The sequence below is a fragment of the Vigna unguiculata genome, chromosome 7 (genome assembly GCF_037176805.1).
Source record: "Vigna unguiculata cultivar grain cowpea cultivar isolate G323 ecotype 2 chromosome 7, ASM3717680v1, whole genome shotgun sequence".
Taxonomy (NCBI): Eukaryota; Viridiplantae; Streptophyta; class Magnoliopsida; order Fabales; family Fabaceae; genus Vigna; species Vigna unguiculata.
In genome coordinates this window covers 41,321,592-41,349,428 of record NC_140798.1, presented here as the reverse complement: position 1 = coordinate 41,349,428, position 27,837 = coordinate 41,321,592, and the positions used below count along the sequence as shown (strand labels likewise).

At 38.3% G+C, this 27,837-nt stretch overlaps 3 protein-coding genes and 1 long non-coding RNA gene across 4 annotated transcripts; all 4 read left to right on the top strand.

Annotated features, from left to right (window-relative positions):
- The first annotated feature begins 577 nt into the window (after positions 1–577).
- Positions 578–4,714, top strand: LOC114189630 (uncharacterized). The gene is made up of 2 exons (XR_003605702.2): positions 578–1,853; positions 2,792–4,714. It is a non-coding gene; the product is annotated as an uncharacterized LOC114189630 (long non-coding RNA).
- Positions 4,715–6,909: 2,195 nt separating this feature from the next.
- LOC114191406 (uncharacterized) lies at positions 6,910–8,771 on the top strand. The gene is made up of 2 exons (XM_028080578.1): positions 6,910–6,949; positions 7,042–8,771. The coding sequence occupies exons 1-2, from the start codon at positions 6,910–6,912 to the stop codon at positions 8,769–8,771; spliced, it is 1,770 nt and encodes a 589-aa protein (XP_027936379.1).
- Positions 8,772–10,043: 1,272 nt separating this feature from the next.
- Positions 10,044–10,352, top strand: LOC146884877 (uncharacterized). Its single transcript, XM_085676064.1, has one exon. The coding sequence runs from the start codon at positions 10,044–10,046 to the stop codon at positions 10,350–10,352; it is 309 nt and encodes a 102-aa protein (XP_085532190.1).
- An 11,917-nt stretch (positions 10,353–22,269) lies between these two features.
- Positions 22,270–24,391, top strand: LOC114191110 (plant/protein (DUF793)). The gene has a single exon (XM_028080286.2). It carries the CDS (start codon positions 22,827–22,829, stop codon positions 24,045–24,047), a length of 1,221 nt encoding a protein of 406 aa, XP_027936087.1. The 5' UTR covers positions 22,270–22,826; the 3' UTR covers positions 24,048–24,391.
- Positions 24,392–27,837: the final 3,446 nt, after the last annotated feature.

Genomic DNA, 27,837 nt, shown 5'->3' with positions numbered 1-27,837 from the left:
ATATATATATGGGTTACTTGATTAATTGTGAATATTTTGATAATTTAAACGAGAATGAAGATATGGCGGGGACGGGTATTATGGCGGGTATATGTACATCCCCATACCCATCTCCATACCCAACTGAAAAAGTCGGGGATTCCCCATACCCATACTCATACCCAGTCAATGCGGGGATTCCCCGTCAAAACGGGAACGGGTTCGGGCAATACCCACGGGGACGGGTTTATTTGCAATCTCTAATCACAGACCCATATAAAAAAATATGAGCATTTATTACAACATTAATTATTTTCATCTAAATGGACTTGAATTGACTTAAGCGTCATAGTTGCTTAATCGACAAATATTCTGAAGTTGATTGATTGATAGATAGACACATGGATGTGTAACGAACGATGCAAATTACTCGTACCAATTTTCGGTTTTACAATTTGAAATAAAAAATTTAATGTTAGAATCAACAAAATTTTGTTTTCAGATTAATTAAGTTGGATCAACGGAAACATGTAAAACATTTTCAACTTGACGGGTGTTTAAATAGCAATTTGAGGTAGCAATATCGGCCCCTACAGAGTCCATGAACAAATAAAAGCCCAAATCCAAAACGGCCCGAATACAAAGTTCACGCAGCCGAAGGATTAGTTTCCTGCGGTCAAAACTAGAAGCATTTGCGTCTTTTTCGTTGTGCTTTCTTCTGTGCTATTTTAATTTTTCGTCTTTTTTCACTCTTCAGTCCTTCCTTGATTCTTCAACGGAAGTCTCCTTTTGTTTTCTGTTGTTTAATATACTTGCACAACTCAAAATGTATTGAGCTGTTTTTCATTAGTTTTTGACTTGTCATTGGCTTTTTACCTAACCATCGCCACCGCCTCCTACATTTTTCTACATGCACACACGTGCGTGTATGTGTGTGGTTGTTTGTGAAGGCTTTTGATGAACGCCATTATCTTAAAACTGCATGATTTGTTCTTAAGCTATGGGATCTGAGGGCATTTTCACGCTTTTACCTCAGTTCACCGATTTTTTTTATCATAGATGCTTGTTCTGTTTGTATGAGCCTGATGATTGAGTAGCACTGTGTATGCTCTGTGATATCATCCAGTTAGATTTTCCTTTGCCGTCTTTGTTATTGTTCGGTGTTTTCTATATCTTTTGTACTTTCGTTTCTCGATGGCTTGCATTTTGGGAAACCCTATTAGTTTGACGCCAAAAATGCCAATTAAAACCGGTTAGATGGTTAAATTTGAAAGGATTTGTTAAGTATGAAGTGGAATGACCTAAATTTTGATCTAGGGTTTTCTGGTCTGAAAACACATTTACTGTTTCAACTGGTTTAATTGACATGCGGCTGCCTTTTATGCTACCCAATGACTGATAAATAATCTATTGAACGGCTACATGGTTTTGTTCGTAACTGGACCTGCACCATTCTCTTTCTCTTTTTCTCTCTTTCTGTCCCTCTACGTCAGTTTGCGTGCGTTCGTGCGCTCTATCTCTGAACTCAATTCATACACACACACACACACATATATATATATATATATATATACAAATTAGTTTGAGATGGTGCAAGAAGGCTGTGAACGGAGCCTGTTATAAAGCTGTAGATGATCTGTCTTTAGCTATGAGATCTGAGGGTTATGCGTTCTATTTGGCAATACTTGTTTTTCATTTTCTAAAGCAAATTTTTTATTGTTATTATTAGACATGTTAGCAGGCTTACACAATTTTTGATTAACATCTGAAATGCATTTGAAATAATCAGGAGAAAAGTGCCGAGGAGATGTATTTATGTAATTTCTTTTGTAATGAAGATCTCTTCACCCTGCTCAGTGATATCGAAATGACCAGTGAGCATTTGATTTGTTTTGTTCAAAACTGGATACGTGATTTTCCTTTTGTGTATTTGTAGATGATTCATGAGATTGTGAGATAGCCAAACTAATTCTTGAATTGTAAATTCTTGTTGTGCTGAACTGGACAATGAAAAATAACTTTAAATATATTACAAAGATGATGTACGGTGTTCAATTAAATTATTTTGAACTAGAAATACATTAAACAATTGAAACATAGTCTCGAAACAAATATGATATAGATATATAGTGTTCATCATAATATTTTAGTTGACAAGTAAGCGTTCTTGTCTCGTAATAAAATATTTTTCTTCTTTTTGGCTTTGGTTTCCCAGTCATTCCTATATATATATATATATATATATATATATATATATTAATATTATAACATTTTTTTATAAAATCTTAGAACAGAGAGTATGATTCTAAGTTACCTGATTATTTTTTTCAAATAATCAGGGGAAAGGGCTGAGGAGATATAATATCCCATATTGTTTCAATTTCGATTCAGTTCTGCTCACAACTGCCTCTGTAAACGCTGTCCGTATGTCAGAAAAACTTAATCTTTTGCATAATGTTGACCACTGAATTGTTTTTCCAACTTTGCTCTGTTATCATAGTTTATGTTTAAATTACTTGTCATTCTTTTTTATAGATCCAAAACTATATTGCTATTTTAATGTGGTTCATCAAATTGTGTGCTTGCATACTTGCTTTTATGTTCATGTTATAAACACTTATCTCATGTCATTGTTTTGTCTTCCCGCATGCATTCATTGCAATTCTCTGTCCTGCCCAATGATGGACATTGAACGACTGCTCTGTTTTGTTCATAATCGGTCATGTGCCATTACCTCTATCTTTCTATCTATCTATTTATACTTCTATCTTTCTATCTATCTATTTATGTGTTTGTGGTTGGTGCATGTCAGATGTGAATGAAGCCTGTTCAGAAGTCATAGATGATTTTACTTAGCTATGCGGTCTGAGGGTTACGGACGGACTACTAATTTCCACTTCTGCCAAACATGATGTTGTAAAAGATCAACATTACGTATTTCAATATTTAAGGCATAAGTTATCAATATTGTGTTTTACATTTGCCATCAGTCAAACATTTTGTTGAATGAATGTGTGATAATATTTTATTTTAACTGTATTTCATAATCACTAGTGATTTTATTAAAGTATTGTTATAACTTGAACAAACTTATGGCCTACATTATAAATGTGCTTGAACATGGATATTTTTATCTTCAAAAAAGTATAAAAAGCTTCCTATTCCATGTAATACCAACTTTAATTGTTTTATATTAATTCAGTAGTCATAGAATCTTTGTTCGTTTTTATGGTCATACGAACAACCCAGGTCTTTTTCTTTTCTTTTTGTTCTGGATTAGCTTTATAACATTCGTTAGTTTATGATCTAAGCCATTCCTATGTTTATGAAGTCTTGCAATAAAATCTCTGTTCACTCTTTTTCTATAGCAAGCTTTGCTGTAAATCTTTTTCATTATCCACTATGTTGTGTTGAGGTTATATAATAGATTGTTCACCTGTGTTGATGTAATCCATCCTTGCTCACTTGTGTGTTGCCAGGAGGTTGTGGGCCATGTCTGCATTGCCTTGTCCTTGTATATTAAAGTTTGAAACTTCCTTCAGTAATATTAGATCTATTGAAGCATTTTATTTCTCATTCAACTGATTAAGTTGATAGTGTCATTTTAGTTTCATTTTGTCATGTACTTAAATAATTACTAGTCTCTTTAGTATCAATCATATTATTTTCATGAGCAAATCTGTCTTCCTCTTTTTTTCATTATCATAACCTTTGGTCGCCCAATGACGAATGTCCAGGTCGATAATTTTTGTTATAGTTGAGTGTCATTGTCATATTTCTTGTGATCGCGCAATGATGAATGCTTGCTGTGAGATATGGTACTTCGAATATTGTTCAAAGCCTTTCCATCTTTTCTGCTTTTCTTCCCACTGCCATCGCCTACTCTGCCACTGCTTCTCTTCTTTCTCTTCATTCCCTTTGTTGTTGTTGTTGCTGCTGCTGTTATTATTATTATTATTATTATTATTATTTAGTATTATTGCTGGCGGCAAGTAGAGATGATGGAGGTTGTGGGTTTTTAGTGCCAAGAATGGATGTTGAAAGGCTTTTATGCATGTTGAAAAAGTAGTACCAATTGGAGTTATCTGAGCGCAATCCTACTTTTATCTGTTATGCATTCTTAGTGTAATGGGTGTGGCATTGGTCAAATATTGCCCCTGAGGTTTAGATGATTTATAAATAGTTATGAGTTCCCTTGTTCTTCTTTATGCCTTTTTTTCCTGAACTTTTAACTGATTTGATTGTTCATGTGCATCGTGATGTCTTGTCAGTGATGTATTTTTTTTTTTTTCTGAAGAGCTTCACATCTATATTGTGAATCTGTTTAGACGTGGTAAATTTTTAAAGTTATGTTCAGTGGTCGAGTTTGATTAGCGGCTATGGTGATTCTTGTGCCCTTTCATGTTCATTTGTATTGATCGATGAAGATATAAAATGATACAGTGCTTTTAACTCAACAATGTCCTTGTTGAAATAATATGGACCGGGAAAGGTGGTTTCGTTAATGAACTTCAGCAACAGATCCGGTTATCGCTTATTGTTAGTTGTGGCTATAGATTAGAATATAGATACTGTTAAATCTAGGATGCTAAAGAGATGTTTACTTTTCAGTGTTGTAATATTATTTTTAAAGAAACAGAAACAATAGCTGGTTAACTATTTTTCTTTTTTGTGGGTTCTCGTTTCTGTTAACCTTTCCTTAGGTTTTATATCAACAGTATTACAAATTTGATAATGATTTTAGTCTCCAATTAACTGTTTTTGATGGATGATAGAAATGACAGAATGTAGGTGGGTTGGAGAATGGAGGTGTTGCAATAAAGATTAAACTAACATACATTATGTTCGTAATAAATAGAAAGGCTACGACCGGCTTTATGTGAGAATTTAAGCGCTTCTTGACCTGTCTGAACTGAAGCATTGTGTCTCCTTGTTTGCTGGTCATTACTATGGATTTTTTTGGTCGCTTTTGAGTGCTTCAATTTCTGGAAACCATCAAAGTCAAAGGTCAAGGAGGGTTGCTATAACATAGGGATGCTAAAATTGAATATGCTGTCTTGTTGGAAAATTATACGTATTAGCACAAGTAATGGTAGTTGTAGGTATGAATCAAAAAAGAGAAAAGGTCGTAATAGCGAGACTCTTGTATTTCAAATCTAACAAGCCAATAACTGCTTATCGAGATAAATAAGCAGGAATTTGAATTCGTATATTTTGGTGGCTCCCTACTTTTATGGAAAAAAGGCTTCGTATAGTCATTCGTATTCAGAGCTTGTGTTCATTTCTGCATATTAATCCATACGTATAAACATTTACTAATGTCTATATTTCGTTTATTAAAAAAAATAATTTTTCAGAAACTACGAATATTACTTAGTATTAAAATTTAAAAGTATCTTAAGCTTTTTAATTCTCTTTATATTTTAAAAGACAATGTAATGTATATTATGATAGTACAACGCCAGACATACTTAAAATTAGAGTATTATAAGTTACCACGTCATTTTTTATTGTTTTTACCTCACAAATTTGTTCAATATATTATAGTTTTATTATGTATCTCTTCTTTCTTTCTTTTCTATACCCTTTTACAATTTAATAAATTATGTGTATATGTATATCTTAATTTTTTTGGGTCAATTAGATGGATATCTTACACAGAATAGCCAGAAACGGTGGCTAGTATATATTGCCAAATGTAAGAGGGAGCGAGACTCGTCCTTACGTCCTCCTGTTGTGTTTTTCAATATGATGAATGATTGGAATAAAGAAATAAAATAATTACTATTATAATTCCGAAAGTTGATATTTTTATTTTGAAGAGCTAACTATGCAAATTGGATTGATGAAAGCTACTATTTAACAAGAGTCATACATTACAGTAATTCTTAATGCTCTGAGTGAAAATAAAATTATATAATCTTTTATTTATTTCTTTAGTCAATAGAAAACATAATAAAATAAAAAGGGAACCATCCTATTGACTCAGGATGTCTTTTCTATTATTCTCGTACTCATTTAATCTGTGTTTTATCTTTGGGTTCATCACTAATTTTAATATTCTTCTTCTATCTTTTGCATTTTGAATATTAATTAAATAATTTTTTTATCACTAATTGTACTGTACGTCCATCGGTCAATCGGTTCTACCAGCAAATCGCGTAGCATCGACAAAAGACCATCGGTCGAATGGCTCATGAATAAACTGTAGGACCATCGGTCGAACGGTTCGTGAATAACCTGTAGGACCATCAGTCAAACGGTTAAGAAAATAAGTCAACAGCCAACCACGTTCGGGCCCATCGGTCCATCGGTAACACCTAATCGAGCGATCCTTAAATGACATATCGGTCGATCGGACAAACAAGAATAGAACCTAACCATAACAAATGACAAATTGATCAATTTCTTTAGACTTGTGTAATCCTCCACATGCGTCCGTCGGTCGATCAGGCATACACGAATCGTTCACTTGTTAAAAACAAACAGTATAACTAACCCAGTCAAGCGGCCATCAGTTGTACGGTCAAATAACCAGTCAATCGGGTTAATTAACATTAAACGAGTCAGTAATCTTGATTAAAGAGTCATTGGGCCATGATTAAGAAACCCTAATCACAGGCCCACACCGAAAACAATAAATAGGGCCCAAAGGTAGGTTGGTGAGGATCTTAATTTCGCATTTATTGCAGCAGATATATTGATACACTGATCGGTCTTTTACTGACTTAAGCATCGGAGCCCTTTAGACAGGTACCCCGATCGTCATCCCAGCCGATCGAGCTAAGGAGTGGATTTTCTCGGAGTTATCGTCGCAGTGGATAGTAGAGTAAGCTTGAAGAGATTCTTTAGTAGGCGCTTGGTCCCTACACCCGAAACATTTTGGCGCCCACCGTGGGGCCGAGCAGTCTTCTTTAAGAGAGTACCCTTATGGTGACCACAAGGAACCGGAACAGCAACATAGACGGAGGTAGAATGGCGGATGATCAAGCAGACACTAGGGAGATGATAAGGGCGATGCAGCAGAGGATGGATGAGATGCAGAGGAATTATGAAGTGCAGATGCAGATCTTGCGGAGGAGAACGCCATCCTAAGGCGGAAGGAAGAAGGGATCTCGTCGACGCCTACTGTACCCGACCCGCTCAGGTTAAGTCGGGTGCAGCAGCACCGGGATGCCGAATGGGTGGAGAGTCGTCCTCCACCAACAGGACAGGAGCAATCACAGCCGGCTCGGGTTGAGAAGACGCAGGCTTCGAGGGGAAATCCGTCGCACACGATGGCGGAGAGCTCGGAAGCAAACGATGGGGGCCGCCCATCGCGTCAACCGATCCCTGCGTCGGGATTCTCCCCCTTTACATCGTACATTTTGGAGACGCCGCTGTCAGAGAAGTGGAAAATCCCAACGTTCGATAAGTACGATGGCACGACTAACCCAGATAATCACATGCGGGTCTTCATGCATCAGATGATGTTCCACGCAGTTAGTGACCCCATCTGGTACCGTGTTTTCTCGACTTCTTTGACAGGGGAGGCGTTGGAATGGTTTTCCGAGCTGCCGGCCGGTAGTATTGACTCTTTTGCCACTCTGAAGGCAAGGTTTAGCACACAATTCGCGCCCCTGAAGCCAGCCATTCTGATGGTCGATAACCTGGTGATCATTCGGCAGGAAGATGGGGAATCGCTGAGGAGTTATCTCGATCGGTACAATCAGATGTCGGTCAAGATAAAGGATCTCAGCGACGAAATCGCTCGACATCATTTCTCATATGGGCTCCAGCCGGGAGTTTTCACGGACAAGATAAGCCGCAAGAAACTGAAGACGATGGAGGAGATGAGGGAACGAGCGGCCAAGTTCATACAGATGGAAGATATGCAAGAGTTCCAGGTGAAGAAGAGGGAGAAGGAGGATGCCGCAACCGCGAAGCCGGCCGCACCTCAGCCAAACAAACCTTTGGCACGGCCCAGCGAGAAGAAACCACCGAAGTTCACGACGTACACCCCCTTAGCCGTTCCTAGGGCTAGGATTCTACAAGAAGCTTTCAGCGTCGAATCACTTCCCGCGGTCAGAAAGAAGCCCCCACCACCCGATGCCGACGGTAGTAAGCACTGCCAGTACCATAGGACGATCGGCCACACTACTGAAGAGTGCCACACGCTCCGCGACAAAATCGAAGAGCTTATTCGGCAGACACATCTGAAGAAGTATATTCGACAAGATCGTCCTCCGCAAAGCCCGGCGAGGAACAGGAGCCCAGTAAGAAGAGCCCCCCTGGCCCGATGGGAGAAGCGGAGAGAGCCCGAACCTGAGAGGCGAAGGAGAGGACCGTCTAGGGCGCATCATAGCCCAAGGAGGAGCCGCAGTCGGAGCCACGATAAACCCCTTAGGGGTTATATCAATACCATCTCCGGAGGTTGCGCCGGAGGAGGATCGAGCTCTACAGCTCGAAAGAGACACGTCCGGGCGCTAAAGTCGGTTCATCTGGTGGAAAAGAAGATCCGGTCGATGCCCCCCATCACGTTTACGGACGACGACTTCAAGGCGCCCGACCTTGATCATGATGATCCGATGGTCATCTCAATAGAGGTAGCCGAGTATGGGATCGGGAAGGTGTTAGTTGACCAGGGAAGCTCCGTCAACATCTTATACTGGAAGACTTTCCGGAAGATGAACCTCTCGGAGGACCTGATCGTCCCATATAACGAGCAGATCGTTGGTTTCTCTGGCGAGCGAGTCGACACAAGGGGCTACCTGGAACTTCGTACCAGGATCGGCTCACGGAAGGACGACTGAGAGGTAAGGGTTAGATTCCTTTTAGTTGAAGCTAACACCTCCTACAATGTATTGCTAGGGAGACCTTGTCTGAACGCCTTCGAAGCGATCGTATCCACCCTGCATCTGGCCATGAAGTTCCCGTCGGACAAGGGGACAATATGCACGGTGCATGCAGATCAACAAATCGCCAGGCAATGTTATGTCGCAGGATTGAGGATCACTCCTTATAGTCGTGCGCGGAAACAGCACCGTTCGGAGGTAGCCATGACAGACTTGGACCCCCGAACGAACACAGAGGATCGGCTGCAACTAGAAGGAGAAACCAAGGAGATCCCGATCGGGAGCCAACCTAGACAAGTCACCAAGATTGGGGGAGCCCTGAGCGCGGAAGAAGAAGAGCTCCTAAGGGCGGTGATCTTAGAGAACAAAGATCTGTTCGCATGGTCGAGCGCTGACATGCCAGGCGTCCACCATGATGTGATGTCCCATAAGTTGACCATCTTCCGGGAAGCCCGCCCAGTTGCTCAGAAGAAGAGAAAAATGGGAGAGGAGCGAAGGAGAGCGGTCGAGGAGGAAGTCAAGAAGCTAGAGGGAGCTGGTTTCATCAAAGAGATCAAGTATACTACGTGGCTAGCTAACGTGGTCATGGTGAAGAAGACGAACGGGAAGTGGAGGATGTGCACCGATTTCACCGATCTCAACAAGGCCTGCCCGAAGGACGCATACCCGTTACCCAGCATCGATCGGCTGGTGGATGGGGCCTCAGGACACAACTTCCTGAGCTTCCTGGACGCGTACTCAAGGTACAACCAAATCCCTATGTATGGCCCGGACAGATCCAAAATGGCGTTCATTACAGATCGAGCAAATTTCTGCTACGAGGTCATGCCGTTCGGTCTGAAGAACGCGGGGGCAACCTATCAGAGGCTGATGGACCAGGTCTTCAGGAGGCAGATCGGTCGGTCCATGGAGGTGTACGTGGACGACATGGTCGTGAAGTCGCAAACTGCCGAAGACCACGTGCGCGACCTCGGCGAGGTCTTCCACCAAGTGCGCAAATACAATATGCGTCTCAACCCTGAGAAGTGTCTTCGGGGTGCCGACCGGGAAATTCCTGGGTTTCATGCTGACCGCCCGAGGCATAGAGGCAAACCCGGACAAATGCGCTGCTATTACTGAGATGAGAAGCCCCAAAACCTGAAGGAGGTCCAGCGGTTGATAGGTCGGCTAACTTCTCTGGCACGTTTCTTACCCAGGCTGACGGAGAAGGTCAGGCCGATACTAAAGATAATGAAAAAGCAGACTGCAGAAAAGTGGGACGGTCAATGCGAGGCGGCGTTTCAGCAAATAAAGGTGATGATCAGCAGTCCCCCAATAATGAGCCGACCGGTAGAAGGATTGCCCCTGCAGTTATACTTGTCGGTGTCAGACGACACGATTAGCGCGGCTTTAATACAAGAAATCCCGGAGCAACGGCCTGTTTACTTCATCAGTCGGGTATTGCAGAGCGCAGAAACAAGGTATCAGTTGATAGAGAAGATAACCTTGGTGCTATTGACAGTCGCACGCCGACTACGCCAGTACTTCCAAAGTCACTAGGTGATCGTCCGCACCGATCATCCCATAGCCAAGATACTCCGGAAGCCCGACTTAGCTGGTAGAATGATCGCCTGGTCGGTCGAGTTATCCGAGTTCGGGTTCAAGTACGAACCCAGAGGATCTGTCAAAGGACAACATTTGGCAGACTTTGCAGCTGAACTCCACGGACCGATCCCCCCGTCGGAGCATATGTGGATTCTCTTCGTCGATGGATCATCGGATAAACGTAATGCTGGAGCAGGGATCGTCATCGAGGGACCGAGTGGTTTCACGGTGGAGCATTCCTTACAGTTCAAGTTTAAAGCCTCGAATAACCAAGCAGAATATGAAGCGCTGATCGTCGGGCTAAGGCTAGCAAAAGACTTAGGAGCGACGAAATTAAAATGCAACACTGATTCGAAGCTCGTGGTCGGGCAGGTACAGGGAGAGTATCAGGTTAAGGATGACTTGTTGCTCCAGTACTATCATAAAGTAGTCGAAGCCATGAAGGAATTCGAAGAGATTACCATCCATCACATCCCCCGAGCGGAAAATACCAGAGCTGATAGGTTGTCTAAACTGGCGGAAGGAAAAGAGAAAGGCCAGCTGAAAACCATCATCAGACAAACCCTGATGAGACCTTCCGCAGGAGAGTGCGCTGCCGCAGACCGAGCGGCAGGTTGGATAGGGGAGGTGCGACAACTCTTGAAGAGGTGCGAGGCGGGAGAAGAAGTGAGCCCGACGGAGAGAAGACGAGCACTTTGATTCGTAGTCATCGGAGAAGACCTATACAAGAGAGGCTTCACAGTGCCGCTCCTCAAGTGCTTATCAGAAGACGAAGCCGAGTACGTTATGAACGTGGTCCACAATAGCATTTGTGGAATGCACACCGGTCGGAGGATGATGAAAGCGAGGATACTCCGAGCAGGCTATTTTTGGCCGACCATGGAACAAGACTGCGAGGTCATGATACGCAAGTGTGAAGGATGCCAAACTCATGGAAATGACGTTAAGAGGGCTCCAACCGAGTTGCACAGCTTGACAGCCCCTTGGCCGTTCGCACAATGGGGAATGGACATCGTTGGGCCCTTCCCTATCGGCAGAGCGCAGAAGAAATTCATACTTGTCGCAGTGGACTATTTCACCAAATGGGTCGAAGCAGAGGTCCTAGCCAACATCACCGCTCGGCAGGTCCACTCCTTCGTCTGGCGCAACATCATATGCCGCTTCGGCCTTCCCCACATAATCATCACCGACAACGATCGTCAGTTTATCGACAAGAAGCTGAAGGACTTCTATAAGCAAGTGGGGATACGACACATGACCAGCTCGGTCGAGCATCCCCAGACCAATGGTCAGGCTGAGGCCATGAACAAGATTATAGTGGCTGAGTTGAAGAAAAGGTTGGGAGAAGCCAAAGGAGCATGGGTAGACGAGCTGCCGCAGGTCCTTTGGGCCTATCGGTGCACCCCGCATGGGACGACAAGGGAATCTCCTTTCAACTTGACATATGGAACAGACGCTATGCTGCCAGTTGAAGTGGGGGAGCCAACTCTTCGGCGGGGCATGCAAGATCTCAAGGTAAACTGTGGACGCCTGCGCGAGGAATTGGACTGGACGACCGAATGTAGGGAGCGAGCGGCCGTGCGGGCCGAAGCATGCAAGAGGATGGTGGCGAGGAGGTATAACGCGAAGGTTGAACCAAGGAGCTTCATCAGAGGAGACTTGGTATGGAGGAAGAGCAATGAAGCACGCAAAAAGTCAGCGCAAGGAAAGCTAGCGCCAAACTGGGAAGGCCCGTTTCGCGTGACAGAAAGCCTACAGAACGGAGCCTGTCGGCTGGAATACCTGAGCGGCAGACAAATATCAAACACATGGAACGTGTCGCACCTCAAAATGTACTATAGCTGACACTATGAATAAAATGAGTGTTGCATACAACTTCATCTAACAAGCTGACTGATGGGGCTCCCTACGGGACCCAAGCAAAGCCTGACCGATCGAGATGCGGACTACCAAGAGGAAGTCCCGCTCCGTCAACACCGATCTAAGCGATCTAATTAACCCTATGGGTAAATAAGTGACACGAGCTGTCCTAGCCGATCGAGGTATTACACCTACGATCTAAAACTTAAAATTGAACGCGCAAAGGTCGACCCTCCGTGACAGTTAATCAAGATAACTTTAAGAAACTTGAAAATTGCACGCCGATAGTCCGACTAGTTCGATATCAAGCGCAGCTAATTAACAGAAATAACAACAATAATATGGCGGATCGCCAGCGCGAAGCAATAAACAAACGAAAACAGATAGAAGCTAGCAGACGAAATAAGAAGAAGGCATCTAATATTTACATAAGTGTTTGTCAAAAAATGGCCTAATAACCGATCGAACGCCATCAACTGAATGGTCGATGGGGTTCGATCAGTTATGTCAAAATACACAAGTAAATATACAAATCAAGTGTTCGCAGGAGGATCATTGACCTCGTCCAGCCGATCGAAGACCCTTTCCAATTTCCCTTCAACCACCCCCAAATGAACATCAAACCGGTCGGGAGAGCATTTATAGTAAAAGACAGTTTAATCATCAACAACACTCTGGAAGCCCGCCTCGTACTGAGCAAATACTTGCTCGTCGGCCACTCGCAGCTCGGCCTGGAACTCCTTGGCCTTTTTCTGCCAGTCTGAGGCTGATTCGGCGGCAGCCATCTGCTCCAGCGTCAGATCGTCAAAACGTCGTTGGAGCTTGCGAAGTTCCTCAGCGGCCTCGCTTGTCTTCGCTTGCTCCGCCTTCGCCCGATCCTCGGCGGCCTTTAGCAGACCGGCACACTTAGCATGTTTCGCCTTGATGTCGTTCAATCGGTCGAACTGAATCTTCAGGTCCGACGCTGAGACCTTCACCTCACTGAGCTCCATCTTTGCCGCTGCGAGCTCCTTTTCCAAGCTCTCCATCCTGCTCCGGTCGGGGTGAGGAAACTTGGTGTATACGGCAACAAGCCAAAGGGTCAGCTCCCCGGCAGTTCGAAGGGCCTCTTCTTCGGAAACATCTTTGAGTATGTCCGTCACCCGAGGTCCCAGTTGAAAGGAGACCTCCTCGTCCAGCCGGACGTCGCCGCCGAGAAGGGCGTCAACCAGCGATCTGAACGTCTCCTCCTTTCTGTTCTTCTTGGACGGTCGACCGGTGGGAGAGCCGGGGGGCTTCACGATAAAGCGGGGTCTGGATACGACACCCGAGGCTCCAATCGGAGCGGCGGTGGCAGGCACACGACCGGTCGAAAGGGCAGCGGGGACACTCTGGAGTGGCGCCACCTCCTCAGCAGTATCCTCTTCCCTTCGTCGACTCTTAGCACGAGCCAGAAACTCCGCGTTAGAAACGGTCGTCCGGGCCATGATATCTGCGAAACAACAAAACAAATAAGTTAGCTGCAACAGATATAATGATCGGGAGGATCAGAACAACTACCATAAACCGCCCTCGGCAAATCCGGGGAGCGGAGGCATTGCATCAGTCGCCGCGGGGGGATCTTGTCGGGTAGGGTCTTGAGGACGGCTAGATCGGCCCGCTCGGCAGGAGTCAACCGCTCCTCGGCCCAAGCATCGGTAGGAGGGGGAAACGCCGTCCAATACAAAGGGAACTTCGGCCGGTTCTGCTCATCAAAAATATATTTCCTTCCCTTACCGGGAATCGCGACCTTAAAAAAGCCGATCTTGAAACCCTTGTAGGAAGCAAGGTAGAGGGTGAACAAGCTCTTGTTCGCCCCGAGAAAAGAAACCCAACCTTTCGACGTCGTCGGTCGAGTCTTGTAGAAATTAAGGAACAAGGGCATGGTTGGTGTCAGACCGGCCGCTCGGCATAAAACGTCGAATGCTTGCATCGACGCCCAGGCGTTCAGGTGTATTTGGGTCGGCGCACATTGAATCTGACGAAGGACCGCCATTTGCCACTCGGGGAACGGCACGGTCAAACCCAAGTCCTGGAAGAGGCAAGCGTAGACGTAGAAAAACTCCAGCCGCGCCGCTCCCTTCCCGTGGCAGACCCTCTCGTTGCTGGCACACACCTTAACCCGAAGGAGCCCGTCTTCCACTTCATCACCAAAGATCTTGGTCCGCTCGACCAGATCACCAAGGTCATTGCCCCACTGGAACCTCGTCGCATGTGTGCGCGGCTCGTAAGGGGCCCAATTGTACCCCTGAATCTCTGACAGATTAGCTTGCTCCCCCTCGTCGCGAACGTCTATACTTATGACGTCCCCACTTTCGTCTGAAACCACAATCTGATCCACCGCCTCGGCGCCCGGTTGCTCAGCTTCCGGGCTGCCGCTAGGCTGAACGGGAGAATCCGTCGAGCTTGATAACCCCCCGAGCGATGTCCTCGAGTCGGAAGAACTGAACAAGGCGGAGATCGACCCGCCGCCCCCAGACGTCCCGACCGCCCCACCCGACAAACCATCTGAACTCGATGCGCTGGAAGACATTTTTTACCTGCAAATAGAAGAAATCGATCGGAGACTCGGCTAGAAAGAGAAAGGAAAACGTGAAAATAACGACAACCACACAGACCTATTTATAGGGGGACCATGTGACACGTGGCAGTCTCAAAACCTTACGATCACACGCAGATCAACGGACCATACTTCGCGACGCTTCAAATCATAACTGTCAGGCACGATCTACGAGGCAAGATAACCGTTGAGAGGCACACCAGCGGTCAATCGGCACAACGGTTCTACTAAACCTCCTCGCTTCACTCCCATCGCTCGAGGCTGGGGGGGCTTGTGTACTGTACGCCCATCGGTCAATCGGTTCTACCAGCAAATCGTGTAGCATCGACAAAAGACCATCGGTCGAATGGCTCATGAATAAACTGTAGGACCATCGGTCGAACGGTTCGTGAATAACCTGTAGGACCATCGGTCAAACGGTTAAGAAAATAAGTCAACAGCCAACCACGTTCGGGTCCATCGGTCCATCGGTAATGTAACATCCCTGGCTACCCTTCTCCGTCCATTCATACCGGGCCCAGAGGCTGTCAGGTTACTACAGCCCGATGCACCCCAACCCCTCACCCTTTTCCGTCCATTCATACTGGGTGGGTTGTTGCCAGTGGGAATCGAACCCCCAACCTGACCTTTAACACCTCTGGTTCACCAGTAGATGCTACCAGTTGCGCTGCAGCACAACTGGTAGCATCTACTGGTGAACCAGAGGTGTTAAAGGTCAGGTTGGGGGTTCGATTCCCACTGGCAACAACCCACCCAGTATGAATGGACGGAAAAGGGTGAGGGGTTGGGGTGCATCGGGCTGTAGTAACCTGACAGCCTCTGGGCCCGGTATGAATGGACGGAGAAGGGTAGCCAGGGATGTTACAGGTAACACCTAATCGAGCGATCCTTAAATGACATATCGGTCGATCGGACAAACAGGAATAGAACCTAACCATAACAAATGACAAATTGATCAATTTCTTTAGACTTGTGTAATCCTCCACATGCGTCCGTCGGTCGATCAAGCATACACGAATCGTTCACTTGTTAAAAACAAACAGTATAACTAACCCAGTCAAGCGGCCATCAGTTGTACGGTCAAATAACCAGTCAATCGGGTTAATTAACATTAAACGAGTCAGTAATCTTGATTAAAGAGTCATTGGGCCATGATTAAGAAACCCTAATCACAGGCCCACACCGAAAACAATAAATAGGGCCCAAAGGTAGGTTGGTGAGGATCTTAATTTTGCATTTATTGCAGCAGATATATTGATACACTGATCGGTCTTTTACTGACTTAAGCATCGGAGCCCTTTAGACAGGTACCTCGATCGTCATCCCAGCCGATCGAGCTAAGGAGTGGATTTTCTCGGAGTTATCGTCGCAGTGGATAGTAGAGTAAGCTTGAAGAGATTCTTTAGTAGGCGCTTGGTCCCTACACCCGAAACACTAATAAAAAATAAAATATCATGATTAATTCACAGTCTAAGTGATACATATTTTCTTTTTTAAACATAGAAGTTTAAGGAAATAATAATAATAACATAAATTTTAAAATAGAGTATAAAATTTTGGATTAAATATGTTTTTTATCTTTCAACTTTCAATAAAAATTGAAATTAATCTCTCTTGAAAATCTTGAACTAATTTAGTCCCTTACCTCTGTAAATGCGTAGATTTAGTTTTTTTAACCAACTAAAATTTATTATGTTTATTTGATATTTTAAACATATTTTATTATAGTATTTTAGTTTATTTACACATGTTCGCTTTGAGAAACCCATTTGAAACGTCAAATAAACTTAAAAAATAACAAATTTTGGTTTAAAAGATTAAATTCACACATTTATAAAGATAAGAGACTAACTTAGTTCAAAATTTCCAATAAAAATTAATTTTAATTTTTAATAAAAATTAAAGGATAAAAAACATATTTAACTCTAAAATAAACAGTAAAAAAAATCCTAATTGATTTACCACATATAAAAAGATGCATATATATATATATATATATATATATATATATATATATATATATATATATATATATATATATATATATATATATAAGGGAGAAGATTAACATCACTTTTATTTATATCTAAAATAAATCTTTCAACTTCTTTTCTCTTTTTTTTTTTATGCCAGATTTTAGAAAAACAGAAAGGTCGGAAAATAAAAAGTGTTCCATTGAAAATGAAAAAAAAAACGTGGATAAGTCTCATTGTCATCATGTGTTCATTAATTTCGTTTTAGGACCACAACTGAATGACCAGCCTCGTGTATCTTTAACATTTTCTAGTAAATTTTATTGTTACTTTTATTATTTATTATAATTGATTCTAATGACAGTTCAACTTCTAATGAATTTTAGTTAATACCAAACAGTTTACTGTAAAATGTTTTATAGTTTGAATTTAAATCATGAGAAGCTTCTACAAAAGTTTTCCCTAAATAGTATATTGTGCATTTTTAATAAATGTCTTTTAATATTTATATAAATATTTGTCAATTATTGATCAAACAAAACACTATTTGATCTAATTATATTTTTAAAATTTTCAACTTTCAATTAGTAGGTATTATTTAGATGATCGTATTCAACCTATTATTCAATTTGAAACTCGGTTATTGTTCTGTTTAAAACAAAGGAGAAAAATATTTATAAATTACTTCTACATTATAAATTTATAAAATTCAACTTTAAAGTATGTTCATACAATTCTAATATAAGGTTAATATTTGATAAGGGATATTAATATTTATTTTTGTGTATAAAGTATTTGAAGAGCCATCCACATATGTGAAACAAAACAACTCAGGTTTTCGATGGAAGATAATTATTGATGTTTCTTTATCTACATGCATAAAAAATGGAAAACAAGGGTATTCAAAGTCCATGCCAACCCTTTGGTTTTGAATACACATGTGCATGTGCAAGACATAAATTTTGGGACACCGTTTTACCTTCGAGTCTTACAATACATTGAGATTATAAATGTAGACCAATCCATTTTTAGGTTTAGTTTATTAGATCTTTGAACTAAACATTAATAGGAAAGATATAATATTAATAAAACATAAATTAACTTATGTAAAAATATTATACTATGTTTATCTAAGAAAAAAATGTTGCTCGACATTATTTAAGGATTATTTGATAAATTTTATAAAAATAAAATAATTTTAATAAAAAGTAACTTTTATTTTTAAAAGTAAAAAAATAATAATAAAAGTAAATGCGGTGTCAAAATATTTGTGTCCTATATAAAATATATATTATCATATCAAATTCATAATTTTTTTAATGTGAAACTTATCTTTATAGTTAATATTTTAACTGAATTCAAGATCCAAGTCGGGATAATTTATCTGGAAGAGCAACCCACACGTGAGATTGTTTAATAAATTGATTAATAAGGTTTTTTTTATTAGAGCATGAAAGTAAAACAAAATGTTTTTGGCTTCTCCATCTTACAATTGTGGGGCTCCATTCTATTCTTTAATCCCTTTCTTTTTTTCTTTGGCATAAATAAATATATAAAGATAAGGTTTCATTCAACAACAACTACGAGCTTGCTGGTAGATGGTAACTGTCAGAAGAGCTAGTTGAACGTCCCTGTCTCAATATTTTTAATTCATAGATATCAGCCCTCTTTCCTCTTCCAATAAAATTTCTTTTCTTAGTTTTCTTTTTACGAAAACATTTTTTAATAAAACAAAAACTTTAATATATTTTAGCATTAGATTAATATTACAGAGCATCAAAAAAAGTTTTATAAGGTATCATATGCATATGTTTAACTTTAGTATTTTATAGCAGATTGTCATTATATTTTTAAATAGTATAATTTATTCAAAAACAGTATAAACATGGTTTTGAAAACAACTATAATAAAATTGAATGGTTTTTAATATATGCAAATTATATATAATTGAATTACAATACAACTTTTCACTGCAATATATTCTATAGAATGTATTGCATGTCACTTTGATCACAAAATTTAAATCAAACCAGTATCGCAACGCAGATTAAGCTGATATTAATAATATAATTGTGAAAATAATGAAATAAATAAATATCAAATCAGTAAATCAATTAAAAGAGTGTGTTGCATACATACCGACGTGTTTAATTGGGTAAGAAGGTTTTAAAATTATTAGTTAAACCCTAGTTTGTCTATGTTGATATCATTCATTCCTGAAAGACTTCACTTTCTACTGACATTACTGAAAGCAACTTTTTCATTAAATTCTCTCATTCTCAAGATGTATTTGTTGAGAAATCAACAAATTTTCTGACAATTGGCTTAATCATTGCTCTTTCCACTCTCTTATTTTTATAGTGTTCAGGATGAAGGATTGTTGTTTCTTTTCATTGCCCCAAATTTTGTAGTTTTTCATAAATATATTTTTCAAAAGGGTTAAATATGTTTTTGGTCCCTCAATTTTGAACGAAATTTAAAATTAGTCCCTCATCAAAATTTTTGACCAATTTAATCCTTCATCTTTCAAAATGCGTGAATTTAGTCCTTTTAACCAAATTTTGTTAAGTTTATCTGACGTTTCGAGCGCATTTCATGATAGTATTTAAGTTAATATTGAAGCAAAAATGTGTCAAACAGTATAAATAATTTAAATACTATCATGAAATGCACTTGAAATGTCAGTTAAACTTAACAAAATTTGGTTAAAAGGACTAAATTCACGCATTTTGAAAGATGAAAGACTAAATTGGTCAAAAGTTTTGATGAGGGACTAAACCCAAATTTTGCTCAAACTTGAGGGACCAAAAACATATTTAACCCTTTTCAAAATAATCCTACAAAGAGGCCGTGTTCAGACATTAAGTTTAAGTAATTTCTTTTAGCAAAGATTAAAAACTTAAATACTACTACCAACTAATTTTTTTTAAATATGTTTTATTTGTTATAAATATGATTTTCTTTTTCTTTTCAACCCTGCAAAAATATTTTTTATTTAAATATATAATATTTTTCATTATTTTTTAGTCATTACCTAGATTCATGACTAATTTCATGCAAAAAAAGAAAAAAAAATAGTATAGTTGAAGCAACATAAAATAATTTAAATTAAGGTAGTTAGATTCTTCTAAACACATGGTTAAATTATTTCGTTTAATCAACAAGAGGTTTGTGTTTTCTCATATATATATATAATTAAAAAAGGAATTAAGTTTAACGTTTTTTTTTCAAACAATATTTTTCTTTCAATAAAAAAACCTTTCAAATAAAAGAGGTTTCATATATATAACTTGAAAAAACAAGTCAAAGTTTGCTTAAATGAATTTTTGTTCACTCAAAAGTTAAAATCTACAAGAAAAGGTTATTCAAATATTTTATTTAGAAACTTATGTTTTTGTTATTTATATATTTATAGACAATATTGAATTATATATTTTAATTGAATTTTTGTTTTATAAATAATTTATATAAAAAATATAGTGGCGAGTAATTAGTGATGAAAAAGTATTTTGCAATTTTGTTACGAAAAGATAACGTAAGCTAAAGTTGATGTATTATCTTTGTGGTTGGCTAAGTCATGACTTAAACACCATTATCTAAAAGGAAAAAGTAAAATAAAGAGATATTGATATATGCATATAAAAAAAAAATGATGATGGAAGCGAGTTGAGTGTCACATCATAGCTACCAATGCAAACAATACTAACCATTGGTTGCACCCATCAATTACAATCTCAATACATACATTGCACTTTTGAACCTTTCAATCAATTATTATTTATTTTTAAAATAAAGTTCTTGGTATTAGTCTTTTCGGAGTTTCATTTTTTTTTTTCTAGAAAGCAGCGAAAAATTAAGTATGAATGAACGGACCCAGTCCCTCACGCGCCATCGTAGACTCGGTTGTTTCAGCCACGTCTTTTCTCACAAACCCATTCCTCTCTTTACACTTTCTTACATTTCTTTCCATTGCTTATTTTCTGGAAAATCTACAACGTAAAAAAGGCAAATATTACATTACTATTTTTGTATCATCAATCAATCACATGAAATAAATTATAGGTTATTCTACATTTTGAATTTCAATTCTTGTTATACTGTTGCATTAAATGCTTAGAAAAAAAAATTTGCATTGTTGAAGGCAACAACAAACTTAACAATAATATATAGAAATATTTGACTATATGGATTAAAAGCAATTTTATTACAGTATTGAAATTTTTAAAACATTAAAATTTGCTAAAACTCAGAGTAAGAAAATGTTTTTTGTGCAGAAAAAAGTAGATTTGAATATAAACATAGTAGTTTGTTAATAATAATAATAATAGATTGCCTAATTTAATTTTAAAAAATATTTATTAGATATCATGACTTAATTTTAGTTTAATATGATAATAATAATAATATTTTGAAAAATGAAAATCTTAAAAACTAAACTCGTTCTCATGAAAGGAGAAAGTATAAAAATATGTTAGTAGAAAAATGAAGAAAAATGAGAACATAAGTAAATATTCAACTTTATATTTTACTAGTAGACAACCTTTTTGTTTTATATTAGGTAATAATCAGTTTCTAAAGATAACATAAAAAAAAGATGAGTCATCCTGCTGGTGTCATAAACTGTTACATAAATGTTGTTATTGAAGTTTAAGTTTTACATAAATGTTATCCATATTCTGAAAACATTTAATTAATCAATAATACTCGGTTATTCTTCTCCATTCCTTCTAACTTTTAAATAATTTACATATACATTTATCCAAGTTTTTTTTAAAAGGAAAATAAATAGAGTGCACAGAAGTCTTTGATGGTAACAGATCCCAATGACTGCATTCTGGACCCAACGTGACACCAAATCCCATCATTCCTCCACCTGGTGCCGCATGTATGGTTGCTCCAAACTCTAACCTTAAATCATTAAATAGAAAAAATTCTAAATTTTCTTCTAAGATATTCTTATTATTTTTCCACATATTCTGTCTATCAATATTTTTATCTTTTTTTTACACATTAAATATTCTGTTATTTAATACTACAGTAAAGTACTGTTTTAGGAAAAAGTTAGCTTTTTTTAAAATTTTTTCGGAAAAAGAAAAGGCTGGGACGTTAACCTAACCCTTCGTTTACCTTCTTCAGGTGCTGTCGTACAGGGGTGATAACAGAAACGTCCCTGTTTGAAAAATCAACGGCGAATATATAATCCGTACTTGTTCCTTGGGATCTACGCCACTAACTAAGAATCTTGGTTCTTGCCAGCGTGTCCGATACGTGTTGGGTGCGCGTTCAAACTTCTCTCTCAACCTTAAAATTTTCACTAATTAACCATGGATTTAAACCTAAACTTTTCTATTACTACTAATCCGGGAAAATAGATTTTCTTTTTTTATTTCGTGAGTTCGTTTTTTGTTTCTGCGCATTTCGCTGTTTTTATTTTCCAACCACCGTGTTACGCGGACCAATTGTCCCTAATATAAGCCCTCACCTTCCTACTAGGGTTCCATGCCTCACTTCTCCCCACATTTCTCTCTTTTTCTCTCACTTCCTTTTCTGCTTCTCTCTCCCTCCGTCTTTGAAATATTCTGACTTGTGTTTTTTATTCTCAATTCCCTCTTCTTTTGTTTCACTGGTTTCAAATTCAAACCCAAATTTGGTTGTCACTTCTGGGTTTTCCAATCGGAGTGACTACAATTTCAATTTGGAGGGGATTTTATTTAGTTTCAGGAAGTTCAATTTCGAATTTCTAGGAAAATTTTGGGTTTTCAATTCCTGGGTTTCAAATTGAAGTTGTAGAAGTTTTAAGCCCGAGATTGTTATTATTATTATTCTTTTTTGGGGGGTATCGGTTTCTTTGTGAATCGAGTGTGTGAAATTTGAGTTTTTGATTTCTGGTTTTAAAAGTGAGGTGAATTAAAATTGGAGAGAACATTTGGTCTTGTTTGGATTTTTGGTATCTCGGTTCATGAGACAGGTGTTGGAGGAGGATTGAGTGAGTTTGTGTAAGTTGCGTTGTCTCCGAGAATGCCCGCGACGGACTACCAAGGGTCGTCTCCTGCTTCTTTAACCCATTTTGGCCGTGCACTTTTCAGTCTTCGTCGCGAACAGGTTCACTCCATTTCCATGGAGGGGTCAAGCTTTGAGGCTGAGATGGAATCTTTTCAGCAACACGTCACTGACCGGTTCTTGGAACTCTCTTCGGTGGCCCATGATGATTTGCTTTCCCTCTCATGGGTTGGGAAGCTCCTTGATTGCTTCCTGAGTTGCCAAGAGGAATTCAGAGCCATTGTCTGCGCCCAGAAGACACAGTCGTTGAGACCCCCCTTGGATCGTATGGTGACTGATTACTTTGACCGCAGTGTCAAGGCTTTGGATGTTTGTAACGCTATTCGTGATGGGATTGAGCAGATTCGCCAATGGCAGAAGCTGTTAGAGATTGTTGTCTATGCATTGGGAAATCAGAGGAGCATTGGCGAGGGCCAATTTCGAAGAGCCAGGAAGGCCCTCGCTGATTTGGCAATTGGGATGCTCGATGATAAGGACTCCAATGCCTCAATGGCGAATAGAAACCGGTCCTTTAGCCGCAACACTGGTTATAAAGATCATCATCATAGCCATAGTCATGGTCACAGTCATAGTAGCGGTAGTGGCTATCATCATCGGTCTTTAGGACATTTTCGATCGCTTTCATGGAGTGTTTCTCGGACCTGGTCTGCTGCCAAGCAGCTCCAAGCAATTGGGAACAGCATTAATCCACCAAAGGCAAATGATCTTGTGGCTTCTAATGGAATTGCAATGACGTTGTTCATCATGAATTCAGTCCTGTTGTTTGTTATGTGGGCTCTTGTGGCAGCAATTCCGTGCCAGGACCGCGGGTTACATGTCCACTTTACCATTCCCAGGAATTTCTCTTGGGCTGCTGCATTACTCTCTCTTCACGAAAGGATCATGGAGGAGTCAAAGAAGAGGGATCGCAAGAATTCCTGTGGCTTGCTCAGGGAGATTCATCAGATTGAGAAATGTGCTAGATCGATGAATGAATTGTCTGATTCTGTGATCTTCCCGTTGACAGAGGACAAAGAGCGGGAGGTTAAGCAGATAGTGCAGGACGTTTCACAAGTTTGTGATGCTTTGAAAGACGGGCTGGACCCTTTGGAGCGCCAAGTAAGGCAGGTTTTTCATAAAATTGTTCGCAGTCGAACAGAAGGGATTGACTCTCTTGGTAGGCCAACCTATGCTGAATAACTTGTTACCCGCATCATTTATTTGTGGGTGCTGTAATCAAATACAAGTTGAGATGATCTGATAACTTAATTTTGCTTCTATGGAAATACAATACTACTAAATGAAGAAGCCAATTACCAATGGATATAAAAAGTGGCAAATGAAAGTCTGGTAATTTGAAATGAAGATTATACCCGCGAGGAAATGGCAAGGGGAAGGATTCTTGTATTTAAAAATCATATAAAATGTATAGAATGTAGGATATTGAAGTAGATCATTGTGATCTATGCTTTGTTTTCCTCTCCTCTTGTTTTTGTCTTGTAACGTTGCTTTTGTCTAATCAAATTTCGCTGTAACTTGCTTCACCCTGATTGTATTAGCGAAATCCCTTTGGTTAATATACTAACATCTGTGTTTGGTTTGGAAGACCAAATTATGGTACAATCTTTATTTCCTTTGCAGTCTTAGGATTGTTTAGTTTCCTTTAAACTATAAAAGTGCTAAACGTAGAAAAAGACAATGCCGTTCATATGCTTAAGTCTTCTTTTTGTTCCATTATCATTTGTGGGCTTGAATTCAGAATGGCATTGATGTTGGTCAAGTACTTTTTTTTCTGCTCTATTGACCCGTGTTAGGAAAATACGATCTCAAAGATTTTGCAATAGCATTTGGGTTAGTCAGTTAAAATCAGACCAGTCTGTCACCCTTAAGCATTCACTGTACGATTACATATTGAATTGGGAATCTCACAAACATAATCTGTTATCTGTGTCTGAATTGTCTGTTGAATTTGGTGGACTTTGACTAGGTTACTGCCATCCGGAATTGAATTTGGAGCCAGTGACAGTAGCGCTGGTCAATGTAATCTTTATGACATCTCTTAAAGTCATCAGGAATCGGCTGTGGATGTGGATGTAACATTTGTGCTAGAACTTGGAAGTGTTTGAAAGGTTTTCTGATAGCTTCTCCCTCCTTTTCTGCTGGAAAATATCATAGTTTTGATTCAGCGGGTAAGGCAATGTCACATTACGTTGTTGTTATTATTCCATTGAACATCAATTTTGTTTCTCATGTTACGTGAATTATTACAATCTATTTTTATATCTCTTAAGTGTCATCGAAGTAATATTTTTCAACTGTTAAATAATTACAATCTATTTTATGTCTTTTTAAGTGTCTTCATGATGATTTCTACTAGTTTATCTTTATCTATCTGTATGCACATGCTATGTCTGCAACTTGTGCCTAGGTTTAGAAGAATGTACGATTTTTTGCTTCAGAAGCAAACTATTCTCTTTCCAGCTCAATGCAATATGAATACATCAAGGAAAATGGTTTGCTTTTGATTATGTTATCTAGTCTTAGATAAAAGAACAAATTTCTGAGATACAATAGAATGACTAAAGTTGAAGGTATGCCCTTATATTTATAGCAAATTGATGTAGTAGCATGCAATTAAGTGACAACGTCTGCTTTAGAAGATGGCTTTGTGTCTACCTAACCTAAGAGCTTCTCATGCATATGGTAGTTGGACAATTGATGAATTAGTCTACTCAACGAGTTGTCAAAAAAGAACTACTCAACACCAATTATTTTTTCTACCTTAATCTCCAAAAAACTCTCTTTCTATTTTAGTTTTCTTAACCATGAATAATACATAAGAGAAAAAAAAAACATTAAAATTGCAGTAAGACTTTATTATATTAAATATATTCATAAAAATTAATCTAGTTTTCGTTTTTCTATAACTACGTATACCATAATCTCCATTTTAACGATAAAACAACATAACCTAAAATGTTAGAATCGGATATACCTTTTGGTTTAATAAAAATGTTGATTTGAAGATATACGTGTCATCATTGTACTCAAGTAAATTCATTAATATTATTTAAACATAAATAGGATCTCATTTAATATTATTATAACCTGAAAAATGAGACACGCTTAACATGATATAAGCTTTGTATGATTTTGATATCAATTTAGAAAGTGAAGTTTACATTAAATTTGTATATATTTATATAATATAGTTCGGTTTTATTTTTAGTTGATGTCAAATTTTTAAAACAGTCTTCAATTTAAGAATTAGATATTTTAAACATGAAATTGGAGAATCCAATAACGGATGACAATATAAACTTAACAAATTTGACTGTGACATTTAACTGTGATATACTCTGATTTAAATTGTTAAACTCCAAGAGAAAGACAAACATTAAACTAAAATTGTGTATTTATGAAACAACAATGTTTTATTTCTATGGAAAAAAAAGATGAATCAATATAGTACATAGAAGAGATTTGATCTCCTAAAAATAATGAGTCCAACTTGTTGCATATATAATTGATTATCCAATTTAGTGGTGATATCTTAATACCCTGGTTTTTGTTTTATGGGATGACAAATATTCTTAATATATTTAGTACTGTCATGAAAGATAAAATTAGAGATAATGTGTAGTGTTGTCTTGTGGTCACATACAAAATTTATTTGAAAACTTTATTTAAATTTACACTCTTGAGGAAATGTTTCAACATGTGAAAGTAACTAATATTAGTGTCATGTATTATACTTCGCACTTTGTTTTTTACTTTTTTATGATATTAAATTAGCTTTAACAACATCACATGACTCTAAAATGTGGCGTTTGGATGTGGAGAAATAGTAAAACTCTTGGTGAGTTGAAAGTATATGTAAATTACAATACCATTTATTCTTAACTTTGATAAATATAAAAAGAAAACTAATCAACTTCTCTCATAAACAAACTTCCAGTGACACTGGGAAATAAAGTAATGCTAATTTCAACGAGATAAGATTCCCAAACAAAAATAGGTTCATGTTCATAATTAGAAGTTTCATATTTGGTGAACCAGCTAACACAAGAATTCCTCTCCTCTGAAGTATGTTGAAAATAAATATTTCCTTATCTATTATTGAGACATGTTATCAAAACAATGACTATATATAATATGTGAGGATCTCAAATATGATAACAATTTAATAAATGATGAAAAGTAATCATTTTCGTACATAATCTTTCTATAAACTAAACATATACAAGTAAATTCCTTGAAGGTTTAACCACAATAGCCTGACTAAACAAGAACAAAATTTCCATATACTGAAAACCTGTTATTCCCCCGAAGAGCAACAATCTTAGTCGATTTTTTATGAAATCTCAAGTTGGAGGTATCCATGCTTCACTGGATGAACTTGTATAACGTCCAAAGAGAGCTGATTTAGATGGCTGGTTTTCTTTTAGGAAGAAAAAAAATCTAAATAATTATTTGATACATGTCATAAAAAAATAAATGAATGTGAAAAGTGAAAAGTGATATATATATATATATATATATATATATATATATATATATATATATATATTAATATTATTCTGTTCTAATAGTAAAACTTGAATTTAGAAGATAGAAATGGGTTATCAAGTCACTAACAATTAAATGAAACTCATCTATTTGTTTTCAAGTAGATTTTCAACTTGTTCTGATAAAAAAAAGAGGAAAAAAAATTCAATTTGTTTTTGTTAAGAAAGTAACCTCTACTCGTTCAAATCCGAAAGAGTAAAAAAGTAAAATTATAAAAAATGTAAACCTTTAATATATGTATAATTAAATTATTGTTAATTTCTGATTTTATTTCTTCACTTTAATCAATGTTCTCAAAATGCTCATTACCTGCCCACTAAATAAATTAATAAATTAAGCAAACTTGAGGAAGATGCACTAGCACTGTGACTTCAGTCAGTAATAACCCTTTTTTGGGTCATTTTTGCTGTAGAAACGTAGT